We start from the raw sequence: 17,248 nt of genomic DNA, 5'->3' as shown, positions 1-17,248 counted from the left end.
ACCATTACAAAGCTGTACACGCTGGAATAGCAAAGGAGGCTCTGGGCTACAGGTTTACACAAACTCTCTAAATGCATATAGCAAACATTGCAAAAACCAGAAATGGAGAATGAATGGTTTGAGATGATGGAATTCTATAGACAAGGGTCATAGGGCTGGGTTTTTAGCCTGCTATAGTTTTTTGTTCTGTTTTCTTGTGGTTTTGTAAAACTATTTCATCTCACTCTGCAACCCGGGCATGCTAAACCAAACCAAACACACTCTTGAGTACAACCCCAAGGTATAAATCCACCACCCAACTGGCTGATTTTGCTGTTCTGAGCCAGCTCTTCCACTCAGCCAACTAGGTCTCTCCTCTACAGCAAAGAGTTTTAAATAACATTCTTACTTGTCTTTCCAAAAGTTGTGACCCCAGTGCCCACATACGTCTTCAATTCCAGTCTTCACGTGATCAAAGAACTAAAGGCAAACATAAAAATTCATTATGAATTCTTATGAACATAATTCAGCTTGCTCTTAGATATGACGCTTTAGTGCTAGCCTAGTTAAATTACTAAGATCTTGTCTGTATTAGAAAAGTTACACTAGTTTAACTCAATCAATTGAAAAATCCATCAAACTGAACCAATGCAAATCTGTAAAGTAGAATCATAGAACCACAAGGTTGGAAAGGTCAACAGATGCATTTAAACCAGTTTAGTCAGTATTTAAATTGCTTTAAGTTGAGTGGAAGGATTGTGAAGGGATTCAGGCATTAGCCTACAACTCAGGAGACCTGACATCAATATCCTATGCAACCACAAACTCCTTGTGTAACCTTGGGGTAAATCACTTAAGGTATGTCCACACTGCAACAAGGAGCAAGCCTCACAATCCAGGTGCACAGATTTGTGTTTGTGAGGCTCATGCTAGTGTGCATAAAAATAGCTCTACAGACATTGCTTTGTTGTTGTAACCTGTGATTTTGTACCGGAGAGTGGAAGGAGCTTAAGATCATGAACTCCAGTGTGAACAGCAACATGGCTATTTTTAGCATATTGAGACGAGCCTTGCTCACATAGGTCTGTGTGGACTTGGGCTTGGTGGTTTGCTCCCGGATGCAATGGAGACGTATCATCAGCCTTAGATCTCAAAGACATTTAGACTCATAAGTGCAGAAGCCTGAAAATCAACCAGAGTTAGAGGCCTGAAAACCCTTTTAGGATCTGAGCCTTCATCAATCTGTGCTTTTGTTTCCCATCTATAAAATGGGAATAATAGCACTTCCCTACTGCTCAGAGGAGTTCAGTAGGCAAATATGTTACAAATTGTGATGCACCCAAGATGGGATTCACAAATATAATTAGTCATTTAACAGTAGGAGTATGTCACTTAGGGTGCATCTACACTGCACCTGGAGCTCAAAATAAGCTATCCAATTTGAACTACACAAATTGTATAGCTTATTTGACATTAATTTCGAAATAGCTTATTTGGTGTTGTCTACACAGCACTTATTTCAAAATAAATTGCTATTCTGAAACGTCCCTTACTCCTTGTGGAATGAAGTTTACAGGGATGTTGGAACAGCGAGTCTGTTATATTTTGAATAGGCCAACTCAAAATACGTGGAATGGCTATTTTGGGGTAAATAGCGCTGCAGTGTAAATGTTACCTTAGAATAACAGAGAAATCAATGTAAAGTTTAAATGAGTCTACCTTAAGGTTTGCACAAGTTTCACTAGTTGAATTTAAAATCAGTTTAGTTAAAAAGGTAACACAGTTCTAGTGTAGATTAGTCCTAAAATTGCAGAAAATTCATATCCAAAGAGTAAAGGAATGTAATTTTAGCATAGCAGATCAACAATGAACAATCCAAAGTGTATATATAAAAAAGATAGTTTGTAGAATTAAATCCAAATATCTTGTTACATCACATTTCAGATAAAATCTGGCCATACAAAAGTCAATGGGAGTTTTGTCATTGCCTTTGATAGAGTCACTATTTCACCCGTGAATGCTAAAGCTATGGCATACCCGATTGTAAATTTCTTCACTGACAGCTGGCTGCTTCTTATTTGATCTTTTAACGTCAAGAAACTCCACCAGTGGACGAATTGTTATTCCCTGTATAGAAAATAGCAAATATATATATATATATATTGTTTATTCATAGATATAAAGGAATAGAGAAATATATTTCAGCCAATAACCTCTTATTTCTGTCAAAACTGTAACAACCAACCTGGAGGCCTTTATGGCTTTTCATAGCATTGTCTAGTTTCAAATATGAATTCACCCATTATTAGCAAGTGTTGCATTTAGTTGGCAATGTGTTCCCTCCCATAATATAGTCTTATTAGTACAAAGGGAATCTCTGGCAAACAATTGATGTCCATAAAAACGGATGTATTCATCTGACAAATCCTATTAGTGACATGTCACTTGCTAATGGCAATCATTTTTTCCAATAAAAGGTTTTCAAGAATTTCAGAGATAACAATCAGCTTATGAAACCAGAAGCACATCATTCATAATTCAAACCACAGATTTGCTACATTTTCTGTCAGCTACTGTTTTAGAAATTAAAATTCAAGAAACTAAGTAATAATATGGAAATTAATATGTAGGAGTAGGTGACTGTGGAAAATCTAGTGAGATTTTAGTCTCAGTTAGATATGTTGAGAGCAGGCACAAACTTCTGGGTTGCCCAACATGCTATGTTGGCTTTTAATATTTATTTCTGAAGGAAATAAATATTAAATATTAAATATTAATAAATATTAAAAGTATTATAAATTGTTAATAAATACCTGGTACACCTTTGCTTCTTAGGTTCTGGCTACACTGAATTATTAGCTATGCTACTATGACAAAACCCTCTGAAAAAGGCTCATTCAGGTAGATTAAATGTTTTAAGTTTCTTCTCAAATGCTTCTTCACAAAACATCTGGGAAACAAAACGTGACAGGAGGAGAGTTCTCACCTGAATGAAAACGGTAAAGAATATCACCACAATAGTAGCAGTAATGAACAATTTCTTTCTGGGGATCACAGCAACAGGAAGCAAAAATACTAAAGAAAAACAGATGGCTCCTCGGAGACCTCCATAGGCAATAATGAATTGGTCCTTAAAAGTTAGAGGAATTGTCCGGAACATGTTAATGATCTGAGTCAAAACAAAAACACCTGAAGAAACGATGAAGACAATTGTCAAAGGGAAAGCTAAGGTGGTATGGAAATCCTCAGCATTGCTTATTGTTTATGACACACAGTTTGCTTGTTGTTCTTTGGTTTGGTTTGGTTTGGTTTGGTTTCTTTTAAGAAAGGAAATGTCAGTTTACCAGACTGAGAGATTTTTACTCCACAGCCAGAGGATTAGACTAGCACTCGGCCAAGAGGCAGAGGATCCCTGTTCAAATACCTTCTCCTCTCAAGAACAGAGGGGACTTAGACTGGACATCTCCCACATCTCAGATGGAGTACCCTAAATAGTGGACTAAAGGTTATGAGAGAGCTTCTCCTCTTCCTCTTCTCCCCTGTTTTGTGTGAGGCCTGACCCAGTAAGCAGACTTTAAGCACACCTACCAGATTGTACCCACAGGTGAGTTAGGTGGAAGGAAGCTTATACTCTGGTTCTTGCACTGCTCTGGAGTTTAGGCATCCAGACACATAGAGCGAGGCTGCACTGCACATGTGCCAAGGTGGAAAACATAGGTGCCTACAGAATTTTAAAAATACATTCTAGGCACTGGGTGAGTTTGAAATCTACACAAATTGTATAGCTGAGTGGGTTTGGAGGCAGCTGAGTGGGGCGAGCGGGGTAGAGCTGTGAAACCCATTGGGGTCTGATTCTGAGATTCAGGGGTCTAAAGTGGCAGGTAGGCACCTAACTCCCTTTGTGAATCTAATCCTAAATCACTAAGACATTTTGAAAATCCCATTAGACAATGATCCGCATCTTTAGGTACCTAAACATTTTTGTAAACCTGACCGTAAGTGTGTAAATTACCTCAAAGCTGGGACTTAGACACTTTGGAAAATGTGACCCATTGTCTTCCATACACATGGGTTCAAATCCTGGAAACACTTAGGCTACGTCTACGCTGCAAGGGTAAGTCGGAAAACGAAACGCAATTTGCGGTATGCAAATTACGTATCTTTTTCTGCTTTACTGTAGAAAGAAACTTTTCCAAAATTTGGCACATCTACACGGCGCCAAATTTCGGAAAAAAGTGCTCTTTCAACACATCCGTTATTCTTCATAAAATGAGGTTTACAAGGATGGCAAAAGAGTGCATCCACTTTTTTGAAAATTTGTCCAAAAAAGCGAACACGTTCCTTGGACCCAGCATTGCTTTTCCAGGTATCCGAAAAAGCAGTGCAGTCTAGATGTAGCCATAGTATCATCAATGTTTAACTTTACTGGCAAAAATGATGAAGTCAATTGGGGTATTCAAGTGATGTAGGTACCTAAAACTCGGCAGATCTGTGGCCTAGGATAGCTCTTGACAGGTGAGATAATAAGACACATTCTTCTTTTCTGGTTTAAGAATAATACAAGACAGTAAACAGGAATTTAACTATGGTATCCCCCATTTTAATGCTATTAGATATTTCTGACAATGACTGACTTGGATAAACATAAGAAATGCTAAGTCTTTTTTGTTTTCTTTTGTGGCACTGCATAATTTTGAGAATTTTTCTTTCATATTTTGTTTATTTTTAAACCAATGTGTTTATGACAACTATGATATTTTAGTTTCAGTAATGAGTGGACTCCCACCCATTTCATAATCACAGGACTGAGGCTCAAAGTAATGTTTGGAAAGAAAACTAATCTCTTTGAAATAAAGGACACCTAAAAGTATGGAGACTATTTTGTGAGCTACTGAAACTCAGCTTTAGCAATCCCGAGAGCTCTGGTCTGAGGTCACCAGCCAATAGCAAGGGAAGAAGCTATTAGTCTCCAATATCCAGCATAAGCAGATATTCAACCTTCCCCTATCTTATTCAGATCAGCTATTACTGCATCTGAGATATACATTCCTCTTGTGCCACAAAAGATATACATTCCTTTTGTGAAGAATGCTCAAGTACACAGCTGGATATCAAGACTGTCTTACCCAGGGCCCGCCAGATCAAACAGAAGAGGAGAGTGAAGCTAACAAAGGCCCAATTCCATTCATGGTTTTTTCCAACTGTGGACACTCCCATGAAAATAAAGATCAGGGTCTCGCTGACACTGCTCAGCATCTTCATGAAATACTTTATGGTTGTGTAGGACTTCTGGGAAACATTCTCCTCCACATACTTATTCATGGTCATGGCACAAGCTGTTATCCTGCAAAGTGAAACATTAACATTTAGGTGATTAGTTAATTTTTTTTAAAATCCACTCATCTAAAGAGACCACTGTTGAAATATTCAGGGAGGAAGTGTTCCCTTCCATACTGGCCAGAACTTGAATTAAAAGCATAATGAATACTCTCAATGATCTATTTTAAAAAATATATGTATTGATGTATTTATAGAGGAGGGAGTTTTTTCAGAGTGGTGTGTTTTCTGAAGAAGTGTCAGTGGAAAGGACCTTCTCTCACAGGCTGCCCCACACAGACAAAATGAAAGACCTTCTGTAGGGTTGCTCAGGAGTCTATGCTGAGCTCTCAGAACAGCCCCTTCAAAAAAAACAAAGCAAGACAACACACCTACCCTTCAGCATATGTACATTGCCAGCATGGGTGACTGAAATTGAGATGCTCAGTACAATCATTCAGCAGATGAGAGAGGAAGCAAGCCTTCCTAAAACAGACTCGCAAGGACTAAGGACCGAACAGTTTATCTCTATTAAAGAACAACATCCATATTTCTTCTTTATTCCTTCCATGTCTTCTGATAGCAAGTATTTCTATGTCCTTGACCACAATGGTCATAATGCAATATATTGATCTATTTCTGTTCATTGACTGACTCTGAATAGGAAAGAGATTCCATGGATAAAAAACAATGTCTTAGTGATTTAGGTACTTAACTTGCATTTTCAGAAGTAACATAGGCACTCAAAAGCCTACATTTCACTGAAAGTCAATGGGCCTTTGAAGGTGTGACACTTTGATTTCTGTTCTTAATGGGAGTTAGGGTCCTGCAGTTAAGCCACAGTAACCTGCAGTTGTACTAATTGTGCTGCACCATTAAAAACTATGGGTATGTCTACATTACAAAGTTAATTCGAACTAATGAACGTTAGTTCGAAGTAACTTTGATAGGCGCTACACAAGCGCTCCACTAGTTCAAACTTAATTAGAACTAGCGGAGCGCTTAGTTCAAACTAGGTAAACCTCATTCTACGAGGACTAAGCCTAGTTCAAACTTACTAGTTCGAATTAAGGGGTGTGTAGCCCCTTAATTTGAACTAGTGGGAGGCTAGCCCTCCTCAGCTTTCCCTGGTGGCCACTCTGGCCAACACCAGAGAAACTCTATTGCCCCCTTCCCGGCCCCCTTAAAGGGGCACGGGCTGGCTATGGTGCCCATGCCAGGTGCAAGCCTGCCAGCATCCAGCCAGCAGACCCTGCACCTGGCACAGCTCGAGCCACCCACCCGATGCCCCCCAGCCCTCCCCCTCTTCCCGGGACCAGGCTGGAGGCTCCCGGGAGTTTGCCCGGGACCGCAAGAGGCGGGCACCCGCCTGGGATAGTGCGGACATCGTGGACCTCGTCCACGACCTCCGCATTAGGCACAGGAAAGTGGCCGTCTAGGGCAGGAGAGCTGCCAGCCTGGCCACCCAGGAGCAGGTGTGCATGAAAATCAAGGTGGTCCACTGAGACCCCCGACCCTGAGCCCTGAGCTTACAATGGCCGTACTGGGTCAGACCAAAGGTCCATCTAGCCCAGTAGCCTGTCTGCCGACAGCGGCCAACCCTAGGAACCCTGGAGGGGATGGACCGAAGACAGTGACCAAGCCATTTGTCTCGTGCCATCCCTCTCCAGCCTGCCACAAACTTTGGGCAGGGACACCACTCCTACCCCCTGGCTAATACCACTCTATGGACCCAACCTCCATCACTTTATCTCACTTCTCTTTAAACTCTGTTCTAGTTCTAGCCTTCACAGCCTCCTGCAGCAACGAGTTCCACAGGTTGACTCTTTGCTTTGTGAAGAACAACTTTCTGTTACTAGTTTGAAGCCTGCTACCCATTCCTTTCCTTTGGTGTCCTCTAGTCCTTCTCTTATGGGAACTAATGATGAACTTTTCTGTATGCACCCTCTCCACCCCACTCATGCTTTTAGAGACCTTTATCATATCCCTCCTCCATCTCCTCTTTTCTAAGCTGAAAAGTCCCAGTCTCTTTAGCCTCTCTTCATATGGGACCTGTTCCAAACCCCTGATCATTTTAGTTGCCCTCCCCTCTCCCACCCTCTCTCTTCCCCTCGCCCACCTCCTTTTCCCAGTCTCCCCCAGTTTTGTTCAATAAAGACAGATTCTATTTTTGAACACAATTGTCCTTTATTTAGTACATCAGGAAGGGGGTCTAAGAAGGGGTAAGTGGAAGGAGGTGAGGGAGGAATGGGGTACGAGCCCCCGATGGGGAGGACTGGGCTGGCTCTGCGGGCTTCTGGGGGTGGAAGCTCTCCTGCAGCCCCCCAATTGCCTCCTCTTCCCAGATGGCAGCCTGCGGCAAGTGCAGCCGGGCTGATGGCCGAGTGCTATGATGTGCCCAGTGTGGGTACTCCGGGCAAGCCAAGCCAGGACTGCTTTGCAAGCGGGGCACCCCTGAGAACTGTCTGTCCAGGGTGGGGGTCGGGTCCCTTTAAGCACAGCCCTCAGCTAACCTGAGGCAGCAGCTCCACGCTCTAAGTCCTCATCTGATGCCCTGCCAGCACTGCTTCCGGCCATCCTTAACCCCGGTTCAGGGTCCACTTAATGTGGACATGCTAGTTCGAATTAGCAAAACGCTAATTTGAACTAGTTTTTTAGTCTGGATCCGTTAGTTCGAATTAGCTTAGTTCGAATTAACTAATTCGAACTAAGTTAGTTTGAATTGGCGCTGTAGTGTAGACATACCCTATGTGACCAGTAATTTTTTTCACTGGTACAGCTACATTTGTGACTAAAATCCCACTGCAGAAAACACCCTATTTATTTTATTTTGCTTTCCATATGTTCTATCAGCTGGTTTATTTTCACAGGTCATATATCGAATGTTTTTCGTATGCTTTGCAGGGCTCTCTCCTTTAAGGGTTTACTTTTCCCAAGGTGCCATTTAATGAATGTCACAGTGAGGCCTTGAGGGCTATATGTACTTTGAGAGCTGGCACTTTGTCTAACCAATGTAGCATTTCACCTGGGAAGCCTGAACTTCACATAGTACTCACATAGGACTCTCATAGGAAAGGAACTTAAATGTTAGATTCTATTTATTACCCTCTTAAACTTAATTCTTATCATGATTACAGACCTGCAGGAAAACCTGACTGCTCCAGGGTGAGTCAGCTAATTCTGGGAGCAGTTTGTTTTTGGATCCTGAGCTAATTGAGAATCTGTGTGAGGATGGCTTATAAGAATCTGTCACCAGATTAATTTGTCCCTCTGCAACCTGTAACTTAAAACATCTCATATTTTTAACCACTAACATTTAAAGGGACAGCATCTTCATTTTTTTCAATACAATATTACTTTCACTTAGGGAATCCAGTAACTGGTTTAATTCGGTGATATACCCAGGCTGATAACTGCTATAAATCTTCATTAATCGTCACATGGTGAATATGCTTCTATCAGTCAATGTGCAATATTGCATTTGATATTGCTTTAGAGTCGTTACTTTTATTTGAACAAAAATATCCTATACTGTACTAGTTTCCTCATTTGGAAAATGAAATTACAAGATGGCTATCAAGCTTCTAAAAGGTGAAAAGTACAAATATTTATTTTAATGTTTTCTTTCCAGTGGAGACCAATATTGCCAACGTAATCTGTGAGTGGGAAACGTAGGTATTCTCTTCATTTTTTGTACTTTCTGTTCACATGCAACTTACATGTAATTCCTGCATTATTTGCTCTCTGATTGGTGACTCTGCTGTTTTAAAATCAGCAAAAGAATAAAGGGCTGATTACAATCAAACTGTATTTTGTGTTTCTGCATAATGCAAGTCTACTTGTACAAACAGTGCAGTTTCTGTTGTGGCTGTAATAAACTAGAGCTCTGGACTCAGTCCTCAAGTTTCTCTGACCTACTAAACTTAACTGTAGTTTCAGTGCATATTTCTTTTAGCCTGTTCAATCATTGTTACAAAAAAGAAAGGAACACATATTAATAGTTCTGCTGTTTCACAGTCCTTATAAAAATTACAAATAGAAAATGTAGTACAGTACTATAATTTGAGGTGGGAACAAACTGAAAAGTTCAGCTTCACTGCTACGTTATTAATCGAGTTCATGGCTTTGATTCAGGCCCAGCTCTAATTACAGCATAATAATTTCCTCTCCTGAAGAGAACACTCTGATAGAGGCTATTTAGGAGATGATTAGTCCATTCCAGCAGTTTTTGATGAGTCATCTGGCCAGGAGTTATAAATGTCTGTCACTTGTCCCTATGACAAGTATGTTGCATGGGATATTTCGGTTAAAAGGAAAAGGCATTAACACCTGTTTTCCCTCCTTTCCTCTGGCCGCAATCAATTTCCAAGTTGCACACAGATGAGGAGACAGGGTCAAGAGGTATTATTTGTTTAATAATACTGCATTTTTCTTTCCAGTAATCTACCAATGCCATAACTTCAATATGTTTCTTTCCAGTGTTTCTTTCATTCTATTAAATGGATGCATGAAAACATACTGGCGGTGGAGGGAGAGAATTTCTTTGAAAATAATTAAAATTAATCTTTGAGGCAGCATGTTGTGAGTACAATGTGCACAGTCTTCCACTTCCATTGATACAGCAATTCACTATTCTGTCATCTCTGGCACATGCAACTATCATGTATGTTTCAGACAAATCAACAACCTTTTCCCAAAGTGTAAGGATCCAAGACTTTTACCTTAATGAGAGAGTAAACACCACTTTCAACCTCCTTTTCAAAACAGAGAAAACTCTGGGTTTTTAAATAATACATTATAAGACAGTTTTAATGTCATAACTTCTGTCTGGCCACTGGACATTGACAAAAGTGGCTGGGGTTTAAAGTCTTCTAGAAATGATGAGACATCCCACAATGCTGTCTTCTACAAGTACTGCACTGATGTGTCACCTCTCACTAAGAGCTCAAGTCCTATTGTGGGAGTGAACCCACAGCCTTCTAGTTTTTACTGTTCAAAATGACTGAAGAGGTGGCAGAGGAAACCCTGGACCTGCTATTACAATTTTTATTTCAATGCCATACATCATGTGCTTTTGGTGCTTTATTAAATTAAGAGGTACAATATGCTTTTACTTTTTGCCCTGTGCACAGGGCAATGTATAGCTGCACTACCCATGGAGGCTCTCTGCCCATATGCACAATGGAGAGAGAGGAAGAATAAATGCAGTGTCCACTTACCCTATCCAAAACCAAAAGGCCCAAATAGACATCACAGAAAAACAAAGGGGAGAAGGGAGTATACTCTCCACGTAGGCCCACAGGACAGGCGATACATAATCGTTATTACTCTATTCCAGAAATGACCAAGCATAGTATTGTGGAGATGGCACATTGTAGCAAGGAGTAAAATATTTTATAATAATTAACACGTGTAAACTATTATAAGTATGAAACAAATCTTCTTATAAATATTTCTGAAAGTTTGTTTGTTTGTTTGTCCCGAAAGATCTCCGAAATGGTAAGAGCTAGAAACACCACATTTTGCATGGATACTACTGATTTCCTAACTTAAATAACTGGCTTGGTTAGATCTCGAAATTGGTTTCCCCAGTTCCCCCAGAGCCCCAATTAGGCCCACTGATAATTAGCTTTTAGTAGCGCCTGATAATAGAAACACAACATTTTGCACGGATACTACTGATTTCCTAACTTAAATCACTGGATTGGTTATATCTCTAAATCGGTTTCCCCAGAGCCCCAATTGGACCCCCAGAGCCCCACCTGAGCCACTAATTAGCTTTTAGTAGCACCTGCTCATAGGCATTTGCTGGACTCTTCTGTTAAGTGTGTCAAATAAACTGCAACTACGAGATCCTTTCCCTATGATACCAGAAAAAGTACTTAGCTATGTTAATTTCTTAAAATAATATATGAGAAAAGTATTTCCAATAAAAAATGCTCTGTTAATATCATTGACATAGTTCATTCATCACACCTTTTACTATATTTTCCCTGGGCAATGCCGGATATTTCTGCTAGTTTAGAATAAAACACATTCAGTATAAATATATTGTGGTCATGTTAGAATATCAAATATTAATAATACTACCTAGCACTTCCTCCGTCTTTCATACCCATGCAGAGGCCAATCACATGTTGACACTACGGCTGTAACAGTATTGAGTATTCATCCATACAGCTGTACACTTTCACTATTATTTGGCACCTATGTGCTTGTCCCATTAGGAGACATGAAGTGCGATTAATTTTATATTAGGCTCACAATGTCCAGTTCAGCACTTTCATGCAAAACACTATGGCTTTTTAATATAATGCTTCACTCCCCTTTTTGATTTGGAAGCCCTTTAAGTACATGATCATATGCTGCCAATGACATTTGACTAAGAACAGGAGGAAACTGGAAACCAAACAAATGCTATGAATAGCAACCAGTGGAAGAGATGGTTCATTTCAGAACTGGGTCAAATTAGATTTATATGTTACTTTATTTAGATTCATATCTGAGAAAGAAACCGATGCACCTTTCACATCCTTACTTTCACTAGGATATCCCTTACTTCTTTCTCTTCTTTTTTGGGGTATGGAGAATATTTCTATGTTTATAGTACTTAAATAATTTGGGCTGTTCCTGCCCCTTCTCACCTCCCCCCCCCCATTTAACTGCTTCTTAGCCCTGGAAAAAAATTGCCACAACCATGATATTTAATAAACAATTTTTTCTTCAATCAGATGGTAGAAAATGTTCTAACAGTGACAAAAATTTCACCAAGTATTAGAGATACTAAGTAGTAAGTTTTAAGCTTCATAAAATGTTATCACTTCTAAAATCTCACTGCCTCATGTTTGCTACTAGAACAAAGCAATACTTAAAGAAGATTGTTCTTTACACAATATTGCTTGGAATCACAATAAACTGGTTTAATTTAGTTGAAGTCATGATAGTCTTTTCTAAAATGGAGGTCATTACGGGTCATTTTACGCAGTACTGAAAGGATGACTTAACCCTTCTTATTGAAGTGCTTTAGTGGAGCACAATAATACTTTTAACTTAGAACTAACAGAAGAATATTATATATATATTTATATATACACACACACACGCCCACATCCCAACAGGTAGATTCAAAAACAACTGAGGATCCCAACTGCCACTATAGGTCTCTACATCCCCAAAACAGGCCTCCTAGGATTCACAAAACCTCTGCTCAGTTATCTCCAAGCCCTGTAGGCATTTAAAAAGTTCAGTGGCTAACAGTTTGCTGTACAAGTCCCCTAGGTGACCATGTTTCTATATGTGCACTGGAGCCCCACGCCAGGTATTTGGACACTTAAGCTGCAGAACAATTCATGAGCTGGAGAAAGAAAGACATTCCTTCACTTAACTCACCCATGCAGCCATATTCAGTAATCACATGCAGAGTTCACCTACCAGAGTGGGCATTTATAGACAAACTTACACAAGGCAGTGGTAGGGGGCGAAGAGGGTGGGATGAAGAAAAGGGGAAGGACAATCTCTCATAACTTATTATCACCCAGCTGTCAGATATCTGGTGTAAGTTCCCTCTATTTGATGGGCTCTATCACCACTGAGGAGAATGTCCTAGCCATAAGGGAGTACAATATTCTGAGGTAGAGAGGGGATCCTTTCATTCTCTCCTCCTGAAGCTGTGCCATTATGAATAAGCAATTTTAAAAGTCATAGGGCCAGGGAGAGAGAGAAGAGAGAGAACAAGCTTGAAAATGACTCTCAATGAAAAAACTGACCTGGTGGATGGGTGACCCAGGGTCTAGCTCCCTTGCTCCAGTGGCTTTTTGAATGGGTTAGTCACAGTGGAACAGCTTCAAAAGGACCAAATGAGACAGCCCCGCCTGAGACTATCCCAGAGTCAACAGGTTACAGCCCTCATTGGAGAGGCAGTACAAACTCCTTCACTCCCGTAGGGAAAGAGAAGACTTGGAACCATATCACAGATGACAACCCTAACTACTGGGCTAAATGCCATGAGGAAGCCCATCCCCTTTTATTTTATTGCAAAAACAAAGTAGGCATTTTATGCCAAAAGAAGGCTTGCCACTAAAGAAGAGGAGGTGCTGCTCTAAAAACTGACACCTATCTTTAAGGGAGGGACAGAGTTTAGTACAGGTTGGACCTCCCTGGTCCAGCATGGTTGGGACCTGACTGGGTCCCAAATGACAGAATTTGCCAGTCCAGGGGAGGTGTCCTCTGCCACAAACCACGAACCAGCTGGCTCCTGCCTCTGGTCCCCTCTACCTTCTTCCCCCCTCTGCTGCCACCAGCCCCGGCCCCAGGCTGCCTTTGGCGGCCGGGGTTCTCCGGCCTTGGCCCACAGTGCCGCATGCAGCCAGATTTCCCCAGCCCTGCACTGATGCAGGCAACCAGGCTTCCCCGGCCCCCAACACCGCGCTGCTCCTGGCTGTCGGGGTTCTCCGGCTCTTGCCACAGGCAGCCAAGATTCTCTGACCCCCAACCCGGCACTGCCACAGGCTCCTGGGCTTCTTCAGCCCCCAACCCCACGTTGCTGTGGGCACCTGGAATTCCTCAGCCCCCAGCTCCGCACTGCTGTGGGCTGCCGAAATTCTCTGGTCCCTGGCCCAGCACTGCTGTGGGGCTCCTCTGGCCCTGCTGCCCCCGCTGGACTGCTAGCCCTCCTGCCATTAGGCTCCAGGGCTCTCTGGTCCAAGAGCATTCATGGTCCTGCCGGACCATGGAAGTCGCCAGACCAGAGATTACCAGTTTCCAGAGCCGCAATCTATACACCCTTCTTAGTTTGGCATCTGTCATTGGCTAGTTCACGTGAAGTGCCACTTATGGCTTGGCTTTTGTGAATCTCATTCTGAGGCACTTCTCATTCTCCGGGGAGCGAGTCATTGTACCAGACTCTGGTGTGGAGAATTCTAGTGATTTTCTAGGAACAGAAAAGCAGGCACTTCTACACTCTACATACATCTACACTGCAATAAAGACCCAAATCATGGCCAGAGCTGGCCCACGTTGTGCGGCTCAGGCTGCCAGGCTTTAAAACTGCAGTGCAGATGTTGGAGCTCAGCTGAAGACCAAGGAGGGAAGGTCTCAGATCCTGGGCTCCACCCTGAGCCTGAACAGCTACACAACAATTTTATTGCCCCACAGCCAGAGTCCCACAAGCCCACGTTAGCAGACATGGAGCACAGATAGACCTTCAGAGTCAAACCTAAATTTTATTGTAAATCTAGCCCCACAAAGCAAAGATTAAGTGTTATTATAAGATCATTTTAGGGCAAGATACTGAAATTCTTACTCCCAATTTAGTAAATGGGAGTCGAAATGTAACATCCCATTTAATCAGTTAACCGATTAAATGTTACTTTTAACCAGTTAACCACTTAAATTGGAGTGGGTGGGGGACCTGGTAAGTCTATAGTGGCTTCCTCCCACCAGCAGGAGCTGCTCTGACTAGACTGGAGTTGAGCCTAACCATATTGGAGTGCCCCCAGCCCTCAGTATGGTGGGGCTGGCCCACCGGGAACACCCCTCCTCCCCGCAGTGCAGTGAAGCGGCCTGGGCCTGCCACAGGTGGGGGTTGCTCAGACTAGGTCGGGCCTGTTGCACCCCATGGCAGGCAGGGGGCTTCTTTGGCTAGGCCGAGGCCACTGTGCCACACCGTGGGCATGTGGGGAGCTGCTTCAACCAAGCCAGATTGCCGGGTAACCAGTAATCGGTACGCATCACCCAGTAAAGTTAACCATTAACATCCCTAAATGATAGTATTTTTTTCATTTAACATTAATGGAATAGCATTATCTCCACTGAACAGTACTTAAACAACTGAGTACTCATTGTGAAGTACTTTCTACAGAATCTATCCCGCATTGAGGACTGGTTTTGCATTGCTACTTCCAAGTATCTTTTTCATGTACTTACGCCATAATGCCTGAGAGGTGAAACATTTCAGCTGTTATGTATGACAGGTAACTATAGAGGAAGACAAAAAGTGGCTCAATCACTCGGATTTTGTGGGTGAAGCGGGTTGTAAATGCTGCCACAAATCCCAAAAAGATTCCAATCAACACTCCACCGATCCCCACTACAAAGAATTTAGCGATTCCAGCAAATATGTCAATGGTCTCAATTGTGTGCATCTGGCAGAAAGTCTTGAACAAATTGTACAGGACCTACGGAGAAAAGAAAGCACATTACTTTTCAGAAGCCTTCCCAATTCCTCTCCGAGTCACTGTAGTCCTGCGTTCTAATGGAAAACTTTTCATTTTTGTCTTTACCTTGTGTTCACTTAAAATATGCTAACTACTTAATAATCTCTCTCTCTCTCAAAGTACTTCATAAAGGGGATTAAATATCAATTTACTGTACCTATTTTGCAGATTGTGGACACTGAGGTACAGAAAGGCAAACTGACTCAAAGTCACTCAGCAGGTCATTGGCAATGCCAAGAATAAAATCAAGTTCTCCTGACTGATGCAAATTCCCGTGTCCCTTCTATGCTGCCAATCACTTTCAGACTTCCTAACTTCATAATTTCCCTGCCTTAGTCACAAAATGAAGAGAAAAAAAAAGAAAAGAACTATTTTTATCATCACTAATAAAATCAAGTAATTTCATTAGACATGTGAGGTTGCAGGACAACAGGTCTGAAAACATATCTTCTCAGCTGAACTGTGACAGAGCAAACCCTAAATGGCCACTATCCCTCTCCTTCCTGCCAAGTTTTGTTTAGAACATTGGGCAATGTGATCACCTGGGTTACATTTTAAATAGAATCAGCTTATTAACTCTGTGCAAAATCACAACCAGAAGCCATGAGTAGGCCCAATGCCAAGCTACTGGGCCTTCTAACAATTGTTCGGATGTCTTTAAACACTGCCTCAGAAGTGGAACTGAACTGAATATAAACTCCCATTTACTGCAGGTATTATGATTCTAGAACATTTCTGGATAAAAATAGAAGCTCACACAACTTCTAAAAAAGTCTAACCGGACACGTCAAAAGAGACTTCAAAAAGTGAAGTTGTAAGCATGGTCAGCTCCTCTGCTGAATGAGACACATATCACATCCCGTATCACAGGGTCAAGATCTCTATGTCTTTAGAAGCAGAGAGGCAAACATGAAGACTGCATCAACTATCTGCAGCTGAGGTATAACACTACCTCTGCAGTGTAGGTACAGAGTGGTGGGTGGGAGTCACTGTCATTTTGATCATGGCACACAGATTTCAAGCCTCAAAAACAGTGGGTGTTTTAGCACAGCATGCTCAATTGTGTTTAGGTTAGATGCTGTTCGAGCTGAAAACTGATATTTCAATGTTGTTTTTGTTGAAAACAATTACATAGTGAGAAGGCTCCATATAAATATGAAGAAAAGACATTCCCCAAATATTCGTGCAAACAGAAACACCTTTGCATGAATGATTGTTAAGTATAAATAAAGACAAGCATAGACATGTCTGAACCAAACAGCCATTTGGAATTGGAATTAATATTTGCCTGCCTTGTTTTTGCAGTATTGTATTTGATCAAACCTAATACACAGCACCATCACAGGCATAATAGAGAGTTTCAGGTATAAGCTAACAAAAAAGTTAAGATTTAAGACAAGCTTTAAAGAGAGGGTATGATTCAGTCACTTGAAGGAGGTAGATTAAGAAGTAAGTATAAGTGAAAAAATAATGTCTCAACTATAAGTATCATAGGAAGGAGAAGAAAATGGCTGATGATTGGGGTGAGGGATATGAGATCAGTGAGATAGACTGAGAAAATCTTTTAAAAGTTTTAAAATAAGAAAGACAATTTTTCATTTACCTGGGATATGAATAGGAAGCCAGTGACGGAGAAAAAAAGAGAGATGTTTCCGCTTAACGTGTGAAAAGCCAGATTTACATTGACCATAAAACAGGACATTACAGGGATGATGACAGGAGATTATTTATGCCTGAAT

General features: G+C 41.4%; 1 protein-coding gene across 2 annotated transcripts in view; it reads right to left on the bottom strand.

Annotated features, from left to right (window-relative positions):
* SLC9A2 (solute carrier family 9 member A2) overlaps nucleotides 1-17,248 on the bottom strand; it is a 49,786-nt gene that overhangs the window by 19,400 nt on the left and 13,138 nt on the right. For both annotated transcript variants that reach the window (XM_075917393.2, XM_075917394.2), the window contains exons 3-7: nucleotides 15,220-15,470; nucleotides 5,106-5,323; nucleotides 2,966-3,168; nucleotides 2,017-2,106; nucleotides 389-459 (exon numbers count right to left, since the gene is read on the bottom strand). In XM_075917393.2, the coding sequence (XP_075773508.2) occupies nucleotides 389-459; nucleotides 2,017-2,106; nucleotides 2,966-3,168; nucleotides 5,106-5,323; nucleotides 15,220-15,470 (833 nt within the window). The remainder of the gene's footprint in view (nucleotides 1-388; nucleotides 460-2,016; nucleotides 2,107-2,965; nucleotides 3,169-5,105; nucleotides 5,324-15,219; nucleotides 15,471-17,248) is intronic.

The sequence above is a fragment of the Pelodiscus sinensis genome, chromosome 1, assembly GCF_052426305.1.
Source record: "Pelodiscus sinensis isolate ZL-2025 chromosome 1, ASM5242630v1, whole genome shotgun sequence".
Classification (NCBI taxonomy): Eukaryota; Metazoa; Chordata; order Testudines; family Trionychidae; genus Pelodiscus; species Pelodiscus sinensis.
Note: the sequence above shows the minus strand (reverse complement) of the source record. Positions and strands in the feature narration are given on the sequence as shown.